General features: G+C 45.1%; 1 protein-coding gene across 1 annotated transcript; it reads right to left on the reverse strand.

Annotated features, from left to right (window-relative positions):
* Positions 1 to 18844: 18844 nt before the first annotated feature.
* LOC101520351 (lactase/phlorizin hydrolase-like) lies at positions 18845 to 19492 on the reverse strand. The gene has a single exon (XM_058664198.1). The coding sequence runs from the start codon at positions 19490 to 19492 to the stop codon at positions 18845 to 18847; it is 648 nt and encodes a 215-aa protein (XP_058520181.1).
* Between the last annotated feature and the right edge of the window lie 874 nt (positions 19493 to 20366).

Consider the following 20366-nt stretch of genomic DNA (forward strand, 5'->3'; position numbering starts at 1 on the left):
AGGAAGCCTCGTGCTCTCTGCCCAGGACTTCCCTCTTTGAGCCTCACAGCATCCCAGGCAGTGCCCTCTTCTTCTGTGGGGCTGCAGTGCTGTGTGTCCCCTGCCACACTCCAGTGTGGGAGTCAATTGAGCCTGCCTCATGTGAAAGGTCCAAAATCCCAAGGGAGGGGCCGGCGGTGTGGTCTAGCAGCATGGCCTAGCCGCCAAAGTCCTCGCCTTGCACGCGCCAGGAGCTCAATTGTGCCCCGGTTCTAATCCCGGCAGCTCCCCTGCTTCCCATCCAGCTCCCTGTTTGTGGCCTGGGAAAGCAGTCGAGGACAGCCCAAAGCTTTGGGACCCCGCACCCGCGTGGGAGGCCCAGAAGAGGTTCCAGGTTCCTGGCTCTGGGTCGGCGCAGCGCAGCACCGGCAGTTGCGCTCACTTGGGGAGTGAATCATTGGACAGAAGATCTTCCTCTCTGTCTCTCTCTGTATATCTGACTTTGTAATATAAATAAATCTTAAAAAAAATCCCTAGGGAGAAATCGATGTTAGCCTTCTCTGAAGCCCCTCCCTGCTGTGCCTGTGCCCTGCAGGTTGTCCACCAACATCCCCTTAGTAAGGGCCTGTGTGTCACTATCACTGTGAGTCAAGTGGGCCTTGGTGATGCACTGAGTTCAAGGTGATAGAGAGGGATCCCCAGGATGGGTGCCACTTGTAGTTTTTAATCACTGAACTCTCAGAAAACCCATTTTTTTCTGGTTTTCAGTTTCTTTCCTGGGACATAGCCCAGCATCCTTGGCTGGCCCTATGAGTGGGGAGGGGGCAGTTCCAGCTTGGGTTCACTGCTCTGCTTACACTCCCAGCAAAAAGCCTCAAGAACAGCAGCTGCTCTCAGTCTGCTATCCAGTCAGAAGGAAACTGAGAGGACTGAAGGTGGAGAAGAGCCAGCTACCACAAGAAAATTACCACAGGAACAAAGGTGGCAGTTGTGGCAGTCATGTTGCTACACACCAGAGGTGTATGATAGAAAAGTTCTAGCTGAGAGTCTGGAAATTGAGTGATGGTCTCCAGTGTTCACCCCGCCTTAATGCCTCCTTTGTGTCGTGCACATGTATATCACATACTTGGTGAATGCTAAGGTTCTACAAATCATACCACACTTTTCTCGCCTGCTTTAAAAGTATATCAGGTTTTCCTGGCGGCCCTTCTTCCCATCCAGCTCCCTGCTTGTGGCCTGGGAAACAGTTCAGGCCGGCCCAAGGCCTTGGAACATTGCACCCGCGTGGGAGACCTGGAGGAGCTCCTGGCTCCTGGCTTTGGATTGGCTCAGCTACAGCCATTGCGCTCACTTGGGAAGTGAACCATCAGAAGGATGATCTTCCTCTGTGTCTCTCCTCTCCGTATATCTGGCTTTCCAATGAAAATGAGTAAATCTTTGAAGAAAAAAAGTATATCAGGTTCTCACTGCTTCAATTTGATATAATTGTGCGGATAACCTCAAATATGCTTAAATGTTCTAAAAAGCATATCACTTGAGTCATTGAGACATTTGTCATTTACTAAGAAATCATTTGTAGCTCACCATCGATTAAAATCTCTTTCACAAGAACACTGTCATGTGACGCTTCTATAGCAGCTGGCTTTCCTCGCTACTCTGTCTCCTAACAGAGACAACATGTCACATCGAAAGTGCAGAGAGCATGGGACTGGTTTTGTGGTGTAGTAGATGAATCTGCTGCTACAATGCTGAATCCCATATGGATACCAGTTCACAGGTGCTCCACTTTTGATCCAGCTCCCTGCTAACAGTCTGGGAAAAACAGTTAGGATAGCCAAAGTGCTTGGGCCCCTGGAAACCAACTGGGAAGCCTGACTGACACTCCTAACTTTGGTCTGGCTTAGCTCTGGCCATTATGGCCACTTGGTGAGTGAACCAGGTGATGGAAGACATCTCTTTTCTCTCCCCCTAGCACTGATGTTCAAAACAATCAAATAAATAAATAAAATGTAAAATCTTGACAGAACTCATGTCTTCTGATTTCAGTCATATCTGTCTCTAACCTGGCCTTTCTTCCTCATGTGCATACCTCCAAGAGTATCTTTCTTCTTCTTCCCTCTCTCTTTTTTAAGATTTACGTATTTATTATTGGAAAGGTAGATTTAGAGAAAGAGACAGATACAGAAAGAAAGATCTATCTGCTGGTTCACTCCCCAAGTGGTTAGAACATTTGGAGCTAATCTGATCCAATCTAAAGCCAGGAGCCAGGAGTTCCTTCTGGGTCTCCCACAAAGGTGCAGGCTCCAAGGACTTAGGCTAACCTCTGTTGCTTTCCCAGGCCATAGGCAGAGAGCTGGATGGAAAGTAGAGCAGCTGGAACAAGGAACATGAAACAGTGTTCATATGGGATCCCAGCTGTTGCAAGGCAAGGATTTAGCCACTGGTTACTGCGCCAAGCCCAAGAGTATCTTTCTAAAAAAAAAATATTGTTGTTTATTTGAAAGACAAGAAGCAGGGAAGAGGACAACCTTTAATCTGCTGCTTTATGGTCTCAACGCTTGAACCAGGCAGGGCTGGGAAAGGCTGAAGCCATAAGACAAACTCAACTCAGATCTCCAGTGTGGATGATAAGGATCCAGTGGATCCAAGAATTTGAACTATCATCTGCTGCCTCTCTGGGTATGCATTAACAATAAGCTGGAACTGGAAATGGAGTCCTAATTCAAATCCCAGGATTCCAGTATGGGATGTTGGGTTCCCAAGAAACGTGTTAATCATGACACCAAACACTTGGCCACTTTAAAAGGATCTTAACTGGAATGGGTTCAAATTCTAGCCCTGCTAGTTTTGTGCTGCTAGGTGAGAAAGCCAGACTGTATAGGTCCCAGAGTAGGACTCATGGAGAAACAGATTCTCCTTACTGTCACTCTGAGCCTTCCTTTTTATTTCCTAGTGAGTGACTACAACAAACCCACTGGTCTAAGAGGCAATGACACCATTCCTAGGAGATTATGGAGCTGAAATAACAGCAGTTTTATACTAATATAACATTACCTTTTTATGGAAGGTGATGAGCAGCTCAGAAATTCATTAATATCAAATCCAATAGTGAGTACTTGGTCTTTATTTATGGCTATAAGAGAAAAAGCTTGATGAATCTGAAAGCTCATTAAGAACATATATGTCTGAAATAAAAAAAAAAAAAACTGCCTCACTCATATAACACAACCAAACACTAAGGAATGGCTCCAAGCCCCTATGGAAAATACCTTGGGCTAAAAGTTATAGTGGTCAGACATAATTTCTCCTTTGTATGACTTGAAACAGTGTGTCTCACACATCAGCATAAATCAACATCACCCACAGAGCTTGTTCTGGCACAGGCTACAGAGCCCACTTTAAGCTTCTGATGCACCAGATAAGAGGTGGGATCTAGGAAGGTGGACTTGTTACAAATTCCCAGGTGATGCTAATGGTGCAGTTGATGCTGGTGCCCACACTTGCAGCACAATTAATATAAAAGGATTCAAATGCTGGAAACAAGCAGATATTTTTAAAATCTGTGGTAAGATATGCACAATCATAAATAATTATTTGGCCATTGAATATGAGTAGTATTTTCTTATTTTTAAGATTTATTTCATTATTATTTGAAAGGAAGAATTAAAGAGAGGAAAGAGAGAGAAAGAGATGGAGACAGGGACAGAGAGAGACAAAGAGAGATTGAGAGATTGTCCATCCACTGATTCATTATCCAAATGGTGGCAATGACTAGAGCTGAGCCAAACCAAAGCCAGTAGTCAGCAGCTTCCTCTGGATCTTCCAGGTGGGTAAATGGGCCCAAGGACTTGAGCCATCTTCTGCTGCTTTCCCAGTGCATAAACAGGAAACTGGAATCAAAGTGCAGCAGCTAGACACAAATTGCAGCCATTGGGATCCTGGCTTGGCTATGTCATGACACTGGCCCCATGAGTGGGATAACTGACACACACACACACACACAGAGAAAGAAAGAGAGAGAAAGAGAGAGAGAATGAACTGGTTATGCTGTCAAAACTGAGTTAGGGTGAGGGCTGCTGACTGGGATCTGTGGATGTTGGCCAGGAGGCTTGGTGCCATCCAACGCCAGAAGGGGTTACAGTGTGGGGAAGAACACCATGGACTTCTTGCCTGTGAATAGGGTGACAGGATTGAATATCAGTTTTCAGTCATCCTGGGCATACTTAACAGAAACCTCTCCTCTTTCTTGGCCCTGGAGAGCTGGCTTCAAGGCACCATCAACAGAAGGGCAGGAGACACCAAACCCACAGATGAGCTCCCACACCAGCCTCCACCCTTAGGACCCTCAGACTGTCAAGACTGCTACCTATCAAGCCAGTGCACCAAATGTCACTCAGCACCTCTCCCCCAGTGGTCCTCTCACCTTCAAGAAGGCTGAAGAGCAGCTTGCCTGGGTCCTTCCTGGTGGAGGGGCAGTCCTGGAGCTTCAGAGTGAAGATGAAAACATTCATTTTTGGCTCAATGGTCTGAAAAAGATAAAGGTACAAAAGTGAACCAAAATTGCCTAGGAAATATCTTCTGATACCAGGTAAACTTCCAAGATAAAAAGCTACAATGCTTTGGAAACGACTTCTACCTATCTTAGCTAATCAAGGGAGCTAATAATAGACTCCCATGTAGTTGGGACACATGGAGCGAGGGTGTGACTAGCACCACTCCTAAGTAAGCAAGGCTATCTGGAGTTTCTGGCTGCGTGACAAGGCCTGGCAGAATGTCCCTAATTACCTCATTGCTGCCTCACTCCATTGTACGGACACTCGATCACCTCTTTAATATTTCAAAGAATTCTCCTGAGAGTGTTGTTGATGTTTTTCTGCAAATGTGAAATGATTCCTGTAACTGGTATAAGACCTCAAACTGATCAATCATGTTATAGTAAAAAGGTCTTTAGCAACTTAAGGCAGTAACAATCAGCTAAAAGCATACAATAGTACAATTGAGCCCACATTGTCCCCAAACATCCTGTTATGTGCCTACATTTATCCTGGAGCTTGCCCTTATATAAGTAATGTTTTCCTTAACAAATGGCTTGGTAAATCTTGGAACAGATGGCAATCATGGAGGTAAAAAGAGTTTGTTTATCATGCAGCCTTGAACTGTCACAACACATGAAATGACACATTTTAGTTTCTCACCACAGAAAGCAGAAAGTATATGGGGCATCTTCTAAAGGGAGACAAATGTGAACCCCCAAAAGAAAAATGGTTTAAAACTTCTACCTTATATTGACACTCATATTTAGGGAAAGAACACAGTTTAAAAAGATAAAAAGAAGTTTCTTGTAAAGGTCCTCTGATCATAGAAAGGCTGAGTTGCCCTGATCCTTTTCACTGCCCTTTAGCAAAAGAACAAAACAACTGAATCAGTACTAGGTGAAGGTGATGGTAATTAGTATATGACTGATTATAAGATTTAATAAAGAATCTATGATACTTGCCTTTATAAATTCCTTTCATTTATGAGCTTCCTTTTCAATTCTGTATTCTTGATATTTTAAGTAATATTAGTTTAGGTTTAGTGAAAATTGATTTTGGACATAAGTAAACCACTTGTCACTATGTAACCACATGTGCTGCCAACCATGGAGTTCCTGGCTTTAGCTGAGTGACTGCAGGTTTGAATGCATAATGGTTTGCTGAAAATATTTTCTTTGAAGTAAAATAATAATAATGTTTTTTAGAATTGTTTTTGTAACCATTCTTTTAACCATGAAGTAAAAATTAAACAATTGGATGTTTTGCGAAAGCTTGTGATGATTTCTGTATAAATAAAGAAGGCAGCTTTTTAGTTGTCCATTATGAGCATCGTGCCATAGTGGTCCACATTTCTTCTTGTCTTTTCACTGATCCATGCATCCTTTTACAAGTTCTCAAGTTAGCTGGAGCTGGTGTCCAGCAATAACCTTTATCACCATTTCTAGAAAGACTGCCTGACAGCCCAAGGTGCCTTTGATGGAAAGCTCCCTAAATGCCGTCCCATAAGCCTTTTTGTCCATGCATTACACAAAGCATTAAGTGTCTAATATGCTCTCAGGAATCTTTGCCATTAACCATTGATATGAAAAGGTCTCAAATTACCTGCAGTTTACTGAGCTTCTCTGGTAGACTTGTTTCACTTCGGCATTCATAAGACAAATCAATTGACAGGAAATCGACTGAGTCCTAGAAATAAAGAGGTTGTCGGAGCATAAGCATTTCAGGACAAACAGCTGCTCAGAATTGCTCTTTTTTTGTTGCTATTTGTTTTCCTTCTTACTATTAATATCAATTGTCCAAGGCGGAATTCTCCAGGAGAAAAGATGGAGATCTAGTGAGAATACGTGTGTGTTTGTATGGGGGGGTGGGGTAGGGTGGGGTACCTGTGTGTTTTTGGGAATACACCATGTATGTGCTCATCCCAGGAACTGGCAAACAAAATATTCAATGGTATTTGTATGATAAAAGTGAATGAGTATCCAGAAATGATAATTTCCAAAAAACATACAGGTGTGCCAGGGACAACTGCCCTGGGTAGCATCATCCTCCTGGCCCTCACACTCGCGTTGGCTCCACAGTCATCTTAACTAACATTCTGGTGTCTGTTTTAATTTTAGCACAAAGTTTGAAGTCCACCCAGTTAGTCCTGAACTGGCCTATTTTACTAGCCAAGAGCACAGACATCATGACCCTGGTCCTCTTTATTTGCAACCACACCTTGATTAAGGACCTATCCCTTTGCCACATCACTGGCCTGGTGTGTGCTCAAACAATATCATACTCACAGGGTCAAAACACATGAACGATGGTGGAAAATGGTATCTGGTGAAAATTTATTTCCCAAGGGCTCCTTACTGCTTCGCTAATCAAGTTGATGTTTGTCTCTAAATCCATGGGCCCAGTGGCGTGGCCTAGCAGCTAAAGTCCTTGCCTTGAACGCCCCGGGATCCCATATGGGCGCTGGTTCTAAGCCCTGCAGCTCTGCCTGGGAAAGCAGTCGAGGATGGCCCAGTACACTGGGACCCTGCAGCCGTGTGGGAGACCTGGAAGAGGTTCCTGGTTCCCGGCTTCGGATCGGCATAGCACTGGCCGTTGCGGCTCACTTGGGGAGTGAATCATCGGATGGAAGATCTTCCTCTCTGTCTCTCCTCCTCTCTGTATATCTGACTTTGCAATAAACTGAATAAATCTTTAAAAAAAAAAAAACATTGCAAGCAGCACTTTAAAAAAAAAAAAAAATCCTTCACTAGATTCCAAGGTATACACTGCTTGGGTATGGCTGGTCTAACAAATGGCTAAAGGCTTCCAAAAGGGAATGGGTTCCTCAAGTTTAGAGAGGGATTATTGCTAAGCAAGGCCTCCTAAGCAAAAGCACACTCACATGGACAAGAACTATGTATGGGAATTCTAGAGAGGAAGATTTGTGAAAGGATGCAGAGCAGAAAGGACATCAAGTAGAGAGGGCAGGAAAGTAGGAGGTAAACAAAATGCATATTGGGTAAGAGAGAAATAATAGGCCACACACAGTGGAAAGTACTGAAGGACTGGTTACCATTTTAAGTGAGTGTGGCCCCAGCAGGGAATGTCTCAGAATTATATTGATAATACAGAAGTACTATCTGGCATGGACTGGGCAGGGAGACCAGTTCAAAGGCTACTGCAAGACAAGCATTTTTCTAATCGGCACTCAAGTCTCATGAGTATGAAACTGATGGCTATTATCACCTGGTGTAAATTAATTTAGATGACATCTGGCCATGTAATATTTCTGGGAGTTGTTTACCTAGACCTTATCACAAGTGAACCAGTGAATCTAAAGACTGGACCCTGACACGTGGTGTTCCCAAGAAAGTCCAGATTCATAATGGCATCAATAACACCTTGTCAGTGCCACCGGACTACAGAAATCAGCATTTTTTCTAATGATTTTTCACATTTTCCCATACTCAGACTAGAGATCACGCTGTTGATGTCTCAGATTTTTACATTAAAAAAATCAGCATAAGACATATGCAGATGCTGGGCTGAGTACTCTAGAGAGCACATTTTACAAACTCTTTTACCACAATACATATTTTGCTGTATACTGATCTCTCCTCTAGGAAACCAATTTGGACTCCTTTAATTAAAAACATCAGAGCAAGCAGAGGCATCTCGTCTCTTCATGTGGGCATGGTGACGTGGGGCCCAGCAAGAGCTGGAACTACAACAAATGAGATTTTGTTTTGAAAGTGATCATGCATCCAGAGAATGTACACCACTCAGAAGAGGCATTGGCAAGACTGCCAAACCCAAAGACAAAATCCTCCCTCTGTCCTTAACACTCAACCACCACTTCCTTGGCTGTCACCAATGCTCCCTGCAGACTATTCTCACCTTGGCCAGTGCAGTTGTGGATGGTTCTAGCAGCAGCTCTGAGATCTCATCAACCTGGAGGACGATGGACACCTTTCCTCCTGAAAGCAAGAAGAGGAAAGGACAGTAGTTAAGTGAGGGCAGGAGGTTCTGACTGTGGAGGCCATTGTGAGTAAGGGGTGGGTGAGGAGAGGGGGAGCACATTCTGTTTTTAGTTGAGGTTCAACAGCTTCCTAGTGTCTTCATGAAGAAATCACCCACATGACTTCACTCCAGAGGAGTGATGTTAGAAAACAAGATGACTTACAAAAAAACAATGTTCCTTTTTTTCTCAGTCAAGACATGTAATGCCAACAGCCCAGATTTGTATTGTACCTAGGCAAGTGTTACACTGCTAGGAGAAAAACAGCTAATAGCTGGTAAGGATCCTGGGCCTGGCATATGCCAAATTTGTGTTAACTTTTTTTAAGATATCTGGGAGACAGAAACAAGATGGCAGCATAGGGTATGGACACATTTAAACAGATGAAGAAACATTAGCCAGTGTGAAGCAGAGAGAGCACATTCCAGGAAACAGGAGAAGACAGAATGACAGCAGAAGGGTATCTGGAGAATGACAGACACACAAAAGCAGTGAAAACAGCAGTGTGGTGTTGCAGTGACTGATACCGCCGTGGCTATTCAGTGAGTGGTGACCTGAATGGAACCAGCAGCAGACCTTCATGAGCAACAAAGTTCCACCAAAGATAGGTCCGGGTAGCCCTCAGACCTGACTGCCAGCAGATTAAGAGTTCTAGCAGTGGCATATCAGGTGCCATTTTGTATGGTGTGGCAAAGACTTTAAGACTGCAGGGACAACACTGAGCTGCATTTGTGCAGAGCTGGGAGCAAACCCACTTAGCTCAGTGCATTGTACTAGTCCCACAGGGAAAATAATACCAACTTTGGCATCATATGGGTCAAAATAGATCCATGTGGCTCTCAGACCTAACAGTCAACAGGTTCTGGCAAGATCAGCACCAACAATAACCTAGCTATATAGGACACTTTGTGTCTCCCTAGTGTTGGGACCTGCTCTAACAGGAAGTGGGAGAAAGGTTGTGAGGAAAACAGTGCAACCTCAGCACAGTATCACAGGAGGTGCAGAATGGTGAGCCAGGAGCTGGAGCTACGGAGACCATGGTGGAAGTCTAACAAGAACCCAGACCTGGAACTCACTGGAGGGAGTGGCACAAATGACTGCAAACAAAGAGCCATGTACCAACTGCAATAAGTAAAGTTGAACTGTAGACCTGTGGGTGACGCAGCTTAGAAACCTGCCCCAAGGAGAAGAATCTGATAACCAGAAGAATAATAATCAAGAGCAAAAGAAGAGACAAAGGCACAATGAATATTACTGAAGACTCCCCTGCAAAGAAGCAAAACCCTATGCCAACCTCAGAGTTCATTGAGGAAGACATCGAGAACATGGGTGATACAAAATTCAAAGCACTTGTTATAAAGCTTCCTTTCAACAACGAGAAACTCGTAAGTCAGGCATTCAAGGAATTCAAGGAATATGTCACACAGTAATGAATCAAATGAAAGCTATTATATCAAAAATGAAGAATACAGTGGAGCAAATTAAAGTACAGTGGAGGGTCGCCCAAATAGAATGAAAGAGGCAGAAGAAAGAGTCTCAAAATTAGCAGATATTTCTTGTCACCACGGGGAAACAAACAAAAAGCTAGAAGAAGAGCTGGGTCAAGTTAAAAAAGGTATTCAAGAACTGAAAGACTTTATTAAGAGGCCACATATAAGAATTATGAGAGTCCCAGAAGCTGCAGAAAGAGAAGCTGGGTCTACAAATGTATTTAATGAAATAATAAGGAAAATTTCCCTAATCTAGAGAAAGAATTGGGAAACAACATCCAGGAGGGCCACAGAACTCCCAACAGGGTTGGCCAAAAGCAATCTTCACCACAACACATGATACTCAAGCTCTCTTCAATCAAACATAGGGGAAAAGATCCTTAAATGTGCACGTGAAAAAAAAAAATCAGTTGACATATAAAGCAATGCCAATTAAACTCACAGGAGACTTCTCACAGGAAACTCTACAGCCCAGAAGAGAATGGAGTGACATATTCCAGACTCTAAAAGCAAAAAATTGTTGGCCAGAATAACGTACCCAGCAAAGCTTTCCTTTGTCTTTGAAAATGAAATAGAATTCTTCCACAGCAAAAAAAAAAAAAAAAAAAGGTTACAAGAATTCATCTCTTCCATACCTATCCTACCCTACAAACAACACTTCAAGATGTTCTCTTGACAGAGAAGAGGAATAGCACCCACCAAAACCAAAGGCAAATGTGAAGACCATCCCAGTAAAATTAAAACAGAAGGGCCTGGCGGCATGGCCTAGAGGCTGGGGTCCTTGCCTTGAACGTACCAGGATCCCATATGGGTGCCTGTTCTAATCCCGGCGGCTCCACTTTCCATCCAGCTCCCTCCTTGTGGCTGTGGAAGGCAGCTGAGGATGGCCCAAGGCCTTGGGATCCTGCACTTGTGTGGGAGACCTGGAAGAAGTTCCTGGCTCCTGCCTCCTAGCTCTGGATCAGCACAGCTACAGCTGTTGTGCTCACTTGGGGAGTGAATCATCAGATGGAGGATCTTCCTCTCCGTCTCTTCTCCTCTCTGTATATCTGACTTTGTAATAAAAATAAATAAATCTTTAAAAAAAATTAAAACAGAAGACTAAATCAATGAATCACCCTGCAGGAGGTTTACAATAACACACTGAAAGATTAGAAAGAATGGCAGTTGAATTTGTTAAGAATTGTGGTAGGGGTTGGCATTGTGGTGTAGCTGGTAATGCTGCTGTCTGTGAGGCACGTAGGCCATATGGGCACTGGTTCTATCTACTTCTAAGCCAACTACCTGCTAATGGCCTTGGGAAAACAGCAGAAGATGCCTCAAGTGCTTGGGCCCTATTAGCCATTCAGGAGACCTAGATGAAGTTCCCAGGTCCTGGCTAATACTGGATCTAGCACTGGCCGTTTTAGCCATTTGGTGAATGAACCAGTGGATGAAAGACCTTTCTCTCTTTGTGTAACTCTTTCAAATAAATAAAAAAAAATTCTAAAAATTGTGGTAAAATATACATAGAATTTGCCATTTTGAACATTTTTTGTGTAGAACTCTCTGAGTGAGGACAGGGGGATAAAGTGCCCCACGTGCAAGGCAGTCAACCAGAGGGATCCAGAACCTGATGCGCACCTGGAACAGTTCAGCCTTTGCTTGAAGCAGCACTGGGGTCTAATAGAGACAGAACTGCATATCTTGGATGAGATGCGGAACATGTGGGAGGATGTGCCCCTGGATCCAGGCACAGCCCACTCGCTGCTGCTGCTCTCCAGCGATCTGAAGAGCGTGCGGTATGGCACAATCTGCCACAACACGGAGCCAGATGACCGCAGAGTCACTCAGCTGGTCAGCGTGCTGGGCAGCCCTTCCTTCTCCGGGGGCTAACATTACTGGGAAGTGGAAGTAGCAGAAGGCCACGAGTGGGCACTGGGGGTGTGCCGGGACTCCGTGGACAAACAGTGCAAGGCTTGTGAGCAAGGCTTCTGGATCATCAACAAGCAGGCGGGAGAGATCCGTGCCCACTCCCTCCAGCCACGTGTCCTGCGTGCCAGCCCTGGCCTGCACCGCGTGGGAATCTTCGTGGATTTGGAATTGGAAATGGTCAAGTTTTTCAATGCTGCCAATAATTCCTACCTCTACATGTACAAATCTGTGCCCTCTTGTGAGCCTCTGCGTCCCTTCTTCTCTCTGGGCCCCCTCACCCAGGGAAGGGGCCACGGCTGTCCCTTTGAGCATCTGCCAATGAAACGCAGCTCTGGCTGGAAGCGCCTGGCTCAGGAGGACCAGGAGCAGACAAGGTGCTGGACTCTTGACATAAGCTAGGCTGGCATGGGGAGGGGATGTCACTTTCTAGAATGCTCTTAGCTCAGAGCTGGGTATGCATTTCCTCATGGATTGTGTAGCTCCCTCACTTACCAGTGCTCTTTGGTCACTTTGGATGCAAGGAATTTGGTCAAAGGGGGTTACATCATGATGAGAAGAACCCATACACTTTATTTGTCTCAAGTCAAGGACAACATGGAGAAGATGCACCTGCCAGTGACAGGGATTATGAATAGGTTTATTAGATACAGAACGTTTTTTTTCTTCTTCTTTTTTTTATGCTCCTGCCATTGTGGATGACAGTGATATTTGTGTGCAGATGCAGGAGAGTGTCACAGAGGGGGTGTGGTCAAGAGAGGAATGAGGAGTCCTACTGCATCAAATGCGATGTGCCCTCTGCTCCATTCTGGAGTGCGGCATGTTGGTGGTCCAAGCAGTCCTGCTTGCGGGACAGATGCTAGTGTGGCCCTCCCTTGCATCAGAACACGTCACATCTGTGGCGGGGCAGAGGATGCTGAACCTTCCCAACTCTGTTCTAGAGAGAGATGTGAGGGCTCTGCCTGTGGGACTCCTGAACTGTTGCCATGGGTGTCAACTCACTGATACAAATGCCAACACTTGCTGATGAGTAAGAACAAGTTCCAGCCAGCTCAAGCCTGAAGCCACAAGTCACTGCTCCAGCTCTTGTGAATGTCGGAATTCTCATCACTCAGGTTCATTCCTGAACTCATGTCTCATGAAAACAGTGTCTGTGTTCACTTTGGGATGTATTATTTGCACTTGTAGAATTGAAACTTGTGCTTGCAATAAAATCTATGCAGCTTCCAAAAAAAAAATGTTGTGCACAATGTTGTGCAATCATCACCATGGTCCATCTCTATAACTCTATTCACCTTTCCAAACAGCAACTCTCTAGGCAGTAAGCAATAACTCATCACACTCATCATTAGTCTTCTACTTTCTAGCTCTATGAATTCGATTTTTTTAGGGAAAGTACTTCATTTCAGTGTAATCATACATTATTTGCCCTTTTTGGGTTAGGCATATTTCATATGCTATAGCTTGTGTCAGGAGTTGCTTCCTTTTTAAGACTGAAAAATATTTCATTGCTTGTGTATGTTTTCTTTCTTTATCCATCCAGTGATGATTACTTGGGTTGCTTTTACCTCAAGGTTATTGTGAATAATGATACCATTACAAATATTTGTTTCAAGGCTGGGTTTTCAGTTCCTTTGTGTCTGCATCCTGCAATGGAACTGCTGGATCATATGGTAAATATGCTTATTATTTTTTTGAGGAACTATTATGTTATTTTCCACAGTAACCACACCAGTTTATATCCCGTGAGCAGGAGTTACAAGGATTACAATTTCTCCACAGGCCATTCACATACAATCTCTGTGTGTATACACATTTATTTGTACAGCAGCCATCTTAATGGCTATGAAGCAGTGCTTTTTATCTGCATTTCCAAAATGATTATTTTCTATCTTATTGGTTTTTTCCATTGTTTGGAAAAAATGTTTGTTGAAATCTTCTGCCTAATTTTTGAAATTTATTTTTATTGGAAAGTGAGATATACAGAGATGAGAGACAGAGAGAAAGGTTTTACATTAGCTAGTTTATTCCCTAATTGGCAGCAATGGCTGGAGCTGAGCTGATCCTAAGCCAGGAGCTTCTTCTGGATCTCCTATGTAGGTGCAGGGTCCCAAGGCTTTGGGCCATCCTCGACTGCTTTCCCGGGCCATAAAGAGGGAGCTGAATGGGAAATGGTCAATTGGGACACAAACCAGCACCCATCTGGAATCCCAATGCATGCAAGTTGAGGACTCTACCTGCTAGTCTACGATGCTGGGCCCCTTCTGCCTAATTTTAATGAGGTTATTTGTTGTTAAGAGTTCTTCATACGGGAAGGTTGTCCCAGGACCCTGAGAAGCGGATTGGGAACGCCTCTGAGCCGCCATGCCAGGGGCTGGAGTGGGGGAGGAGCTAGCACGATCCAGGCGGGGGCCCAAGCAGCTTGGCCCCGGGCCGCCATGCAGCCCGGGTGCGAGGGTCCCTGCCATGATTCCAGCCTAACACAGCCAAGCTTTCCACCACCTGCGCAGGTACATGGGGTGCGAGGCTCTCGGGCAGCTTTCCGATTTGCCGGGGTCCTGGTCTGATGGCCTCCTTTTGGGGTGGGAAGGTTGTCCCAGGACCCTGAGAAGCGGACTGGGAACGCCTCTGAGCCGCCATGCCAGGGGCTGGAGTGGGGGAGGAGCTAGCACGATCCAGGCGGGGGCCCAAGCAGCTTGGCCCCGGGCCGCCATGCGGCCCGGGTGCGAGGGTCCCTGCCATGATTCCAGCCTAACACAGCCAAGCTTTCCACCACCTGCGCAGGTACATGGGGTGCGAGGCTCTCAGGGGCCAGTGCGCCATTTGGCGCCAGGCTTCGCCTGCTGGCCGCCCGGCCAGGAAGTTCTGGAATTTGGTTTCTCTGATATGCTGCATGAGACGCTCCGTGCTGAACCCACAGTACTCTGAGAATATGTATTAGTCCTTAAGCTTTTCAAAGGCATTTAATCTTCCTCTAAAGAACCTGTAGTCACTTTCTAGTGCCGATCGCCAACATCAGCTCACTTAAAAGGCAAAATTCCGGGCTTGTGCAGCAGGATGCCCCAATACCTGATAGGATGAGGGATCAGCAGAGGGGTCACAGAAGGCAGGACTATGACACTGACTGGCATTCAAGAACCATACTCGGGGCTAGAATGTGTGAGGCATGCGTGGACCAATCCCCTGACACTCTGACCCCATTGGACGGTTTAGAAGGGCCGGTGGAGTCTATGCAGGAGGCATGACAGTCTATAGGACGCTCTGGGCTGACCAGAGCAACCTCTGGCATAGTTAACACTGGCTGGCAACAGGCCTGGCTGGAGAGCGTGGTGGAGGCCTTGGCTGCGTGGAGCCTACCACTAAGGGGCACAGGAACTGGAGGGAGGCTGAGTTCTGGTCGGGTCACAGTTGTAATCCCTTGGCACAAATATCAATTCGGCTTTGACGCACCATGCCGGATTAGACCACAGCACAGTTTGGTGCTCCGGAGGACCAGGATAGACGTTGGATGGGCTCGGCTAGGCCTCAACCCCATCTGAGCCATATATGAGATACGCGTGGGTATGGACGAGCGGTGGCTGGGCTGAAACTCTCAACAGCAGGAACCAGAATGGATTGAAGAGCGGAGCTGGCTGAAGGACCTGCTGGAATGCGTGAAACCCGACACCATGAAGGAGTCGGAGGGAGGAACCTGAACAGTTCCTCTGACAGGACACTGACTCTACAAATAAACGCAAGAAGCATGGAGGTAAATAACCCAGAAGAGGCTTTGGAATGTGACCCACTGGAATACACTTGGCTCGGGTTGGGGCAGACCAGGCTGAGTCGGTTCACGTCATCCACTGGCAAGCCCAAGTGCTGAAACTGTGTGGGGGCCTGGCCGGGTTTGGTTGCGATAAAAAAAAAAAAAAAAAAAAAAAAACAGTACAAAACACAAAATGCCGAGGTGAAATGGCCTGTGCTAGTAGGGAATGCAACACCTGACCAGCACTCCTCCCACTGGTTTAGGTGAGGGACGAGAGTGTGATGGGCAGAGCCGGGGAGAGATGCGATACTCATTGGTTCCAATAGAGGTCGGGGCTCAGAAGAGAACCAATCCAGGGGTTAAAACCATCAGCTGATCGGAGTGATGGAAGGTGGCGGGCACTGTGCTTACTAGTAGTACATGTAGGAGCCTGGACTGGGAATGCCTCAAAGTTTTTTTTTAGGGGGATTCCCCTGAACAAAATGGAGGAATCAAATCATTAATCAAAAAAAGATGGAAAATGGAGTAGATGAATCAACCACCTCAGCTTTATGCTTCCAGCGGAAAACTGGACAAGGGGAAACCCTAAGACGGACTATGTCAATCAGTGGACTCTGCACCAGCCTCATCATACCTGGACTGTTGCTGATGATATGTTGGAGCTTCTAATTGATCGAGGTGACGCTCTGCTGGCTCTGCCTACAAACCTGAGAGGGCCTCCCTAAGAGGCCGTTGAACTTGAACTGGACAAGTGGGATGCTGGACTCTGTATGGTGTAAACTTTTAATTAGGGAATCTCAACGGAACTTGAACTGTGGTTATGCATCAAGGTGAAGGAATTCATGATGGGGGAAGGGTTTGGGGTGAAGGGGGGAATCCCAGTACCTATGAAATTGTGTCATGTAATGCAATGTAATTAATGAATAAATGAATATTAAAGGAAAAAAATAGGTAAATAATAAATTGGACATAATGAACAGAAAAAAAAAAGAACTTTACATGTCTATCTCTAATTAGATTATAAACTCAGGATAGGCAGTAGCTGTCTGTTCTTCTCCTGAATCATTAGCCTAGTACCTTGTAAATATTAAATGATGTTTTAACAAGCTAAAAAAAAAAAAAAAAGAGTTCTTCATAGAGCCTGGCAGCATGGTCTAGCAGCTGAAGTCCTCGCCTTGAACGCCCCGGGATCCCATATGGGCGCCAGTTCTAATCCCAGCAGCTCCACTTCCCATCCAGCTCCCTCCTTGTGGCCTGGGAAGGCAGTCGAGGACAGCCCAAGGCCTTGGGACCCTGTACCTGCGTGGGAGACCCTGAAGAGGTTCCTGGTTCCCAGCTTTGTATCGGCATAGCACTGGCCATTGCATTCACTTGGGGAGTGAACCATCGGATGGAAGATCTTCCTCTCTGTCTTTCCTCCTCTCTGTATATCTGACTTTCTAATAAAATAAATAAGTCTTTAAAAAGCAAAGAATTCTTCATAGGAGGGCAGCATTGTGACATAGTGGGTAAAGTGGCTGCCAGCATTGGCAGCGTCCAAATGGAAGATTCAGGAAGCTAGAACTGTGATGAGAGCTAGTTTTGAATCCAGGTACTCAATCTTGGATGCATCTTAACTGTTAGGTCAAACACTTGCCCCTAGAAAAGCACTTTTAAAAATGTTTATTTGGGGCAACACAGCTCCCCAGTTCTTAAGCATGATCCATACACAGGGACATCTTTTCCAAAGAGTATAAAATGATATCGAGAATCAAAAATAACTTTATAATGGAGAAACTTGACAAATACTACCTTAGCCAAATATTTAATCAAATAATCATAAACCAAGTATACTGTATAAACTCTTGATATGATGTGATGAAAACAGCACTTATTTCTGTGATCACAAATAATGCATATCTGGGACAGTTGCTTGGCCTAGCCATGATGATGCAAAGTTCAACATGTTAGAGTGCCTGAGTTCAACCACTTGGTTGGCTTCCAATGTCATAGTAACGTCTTGCTAATGTACATGCAGAGAGGAAACAGTGATGACCCAAGGAGCTGGCTCCCTGCTACGTACATGGGAGATTTGGATTGTATTTCTGGTTCCTGGCTTCAACCTACCCAGCTCCACTCAACTGGGCACTCCAAGAGTGAACCAGTAGATGGAAGATCTTTCTATTTCTCTTTCCCAGTTTGTCTCTTTGCATCTTCAATAACAGATTAACTAACTAACTACTTAAATAAATAAATAATTTTTAAAAAATAAAGAAGATATGAGAAATTGTCCTAGCTCAAAGAACCCTAAACAAGCATGACAAAAAATTGTAATGCAGCATTCTGCATAAGAGCCAGGTGCACAAAAACTACATTAACTAAATGCTAAGAAAAATCTGAAAAATAGGAATTTTAGTTAATAATAAAGTATCCAGGGCCCGGCGCTGTGGCCTAGAGGCTAAGGTGCTCGCCTTAAAAACGCCAGGATTCCATATGGGCGCCAGTTCTAATCCCAGTGGCTCCGCTTCCCACCCAGCTCCCTGCTTTAGGCCTGAGAAAGCAGTCGAGGATGGCCCAAAGCCTTGGGACCCTGCATCCATGTGGGAGACCTGGAGGAAGTTCCTGGCTCCTGGCTTTGGACAGGCGCAGCACCAGCCATTGTGGTCACTTGGGGAGTGAAATCAACAGATGGAAGATGTTCCTCTCTGTCTCTCCTCTTCTTAGTATATCTGAATTTCCAATAAAAATAAAATAAATCTTTAAAGATAATAATAATAAACTATCCAATATTGGCTTATTATTCATAACAAATGCATCTAATTAAGAAAATGTTAATATAGGGAAATCTGAGTTCGGTGACAGAAGGGCTTATGGCAACAAGTTGCCATCTGCAGTACTTCTTTAAACTTAAACTTGCTTTTAGAAATAAAGACTGTTTTTTGACTAAAAAGAAAAATTTTATGACCCAAGAATGGTTTTCAATTGTACAGATTATCTGTGATTTCTTAATGGTCATCTCTGTAATAATAATAATAATAATAATAATAATAATAATAAATCATAGGATTAACAAATAGAAGGATTCCACGAAGAATGGGTGTAGAGAAGATACAGAATTACACAGCAACTTGGAGATTCATGAAGGGCAGGGTACGTATAGCAGAGGGATGAAAATACTGCAAACTGCTCAGAGGTTTGGAAACTCAGTTTACTCACCCTGCAGAGCGTATTTCTGGTGGTAAATCTCATAGGCTTTTCGGTGGGCCTCGGTGACAAGCTGGAGGCGTGCAGCTCTGGATTCCTCGTGAGGAAGCTCCCTCACCACGGCCTCCAAGTCACTGAAGGTGAACCAGATCCCCACCAGGTCCCCAAAGGCACGGAAGGCAAAGGCCGCATACTCGGCAAACAGGTCAGCAAAGCCGTCCCTTCTCGGCCCCAGGCTGGCAGGGAGGGTCCCCTGGTGCAGGATGACCATGGGCTCAAGCTGCGCTGCCCTGAGGGTCTCCAGGAGCTGCCGGTAGCACCGCACCACCTTCTCATCAGGCTCCCTGGAGCTCCCTGCTGGCAGCAGCTGAGCCCATGACAGAAACACCTTATAATGGCTGACCTCACTGGCACCAAGACTGCTGAAATACTCTGGCAGGGAAGCGGGCAGTGGCTGGCAACAGACAACAATGTCCTCGTGCCCTGCTGCAGACCCAGAACTCTGCTTTCCCGGTGGACAGTTCAGGCTGGGCAGCAGGTCAGTGGTTAGAGGACCAGCAGCTGAGATGAAACTGCTGTCAGATCCCCAGTCTGACCCCTGGCAGGACAAACTGAGGAGCACGGTAAAGACCGCACTCCAAAACATCTCCATTTCCAAGGAGCTGTCAGAAGGCATGTGGAAGGACCCCTGACTTTATAGCTGCAGCTAGTGTTGTAAAATACTAAGTGATTATTAACTCTTAATATTTAATCAAATTATCTAGGATAAAGAAATCAATATATGATTCATTAATGCGATACACAGAATCGCTGAAGGGCTATAAGAGATAACACAGTGGCCTAGCACTTTGGCATAGTGATTTAAGCTATTGCCTGCAATGCCAGCATCCCATGTCGGCAACAGTTTGCATCCTGGCTGCTCCACTTCTGCTGCTTTCTTTTTTCCCACTTTCTCTTTCATCTGTTTAAAATAAATAACACAGAAACTTTAAATTTTTCACAAAAACAGAGGAAGTTTGGAAAATGTCTGAACCACGGATCTTCACAGGTGAGGTTTCTTGGGGAATTTCCAAACTATACCGCTGAAGTCATACCCTGGCCACAGGATGAGTCACAGGATGTGTAGTCTTAACCTTGGAATGCATGTATTGGGACTGGGCCTCCTCAGTTGTAGTTGCCTATTCAGTGGCCAGCATGTCCAGATGCTTGGGTCCAAAGCCTTGGGACCGGGGCCATGAAGGACAGTTCATCCAGGCCAGTAGGGGTTATTAACTGTCTCATCAATTAGACAACACCCCTGGCCAAGCTCTGCAGCATATTCTTGAGTCTGTGGACACACTGAGGTGGACTTTGTCAACCAAAAGACCTTGGAAAGATTTCCTCTCTGATCCATTGCTTATTTAGTAACATATTATTCAGTCTCCACGTGTTTGCAAGTGTTCTTGGGTGTTCTGACTTCTTGGTCTCTAACTCCACTCCATGATGGTCTGAGAATATGCATGGTATAATTTCGATTTTTAAAAATT

Source organism: Ochotona princeps, chromosome 5 (assembly GCF_030435755.1).
Source record: "Ochotona princeps isolate mOchPri1 chromosome 5, mOchPri1.hap1, whole genome shotgun sequence".
Taxonomy (NCBI): domain Eukaryota; kingdom Metazoa; phylum Chordata; class Mammalia; order Lagomorpha; family Ochotonidae; genus Ochotona; species Ochotona princeps.

What these genes read in the sequence shown, in the direction of transcription:
- LOC101520351 (XM_058664198.1), bottom strand. Translation starts at nt 19,492, where the DNA reads ATGGAGATGTTTTGGAGTGCGGTCTTTACCGTGCTCCTCAGTTTGTCC.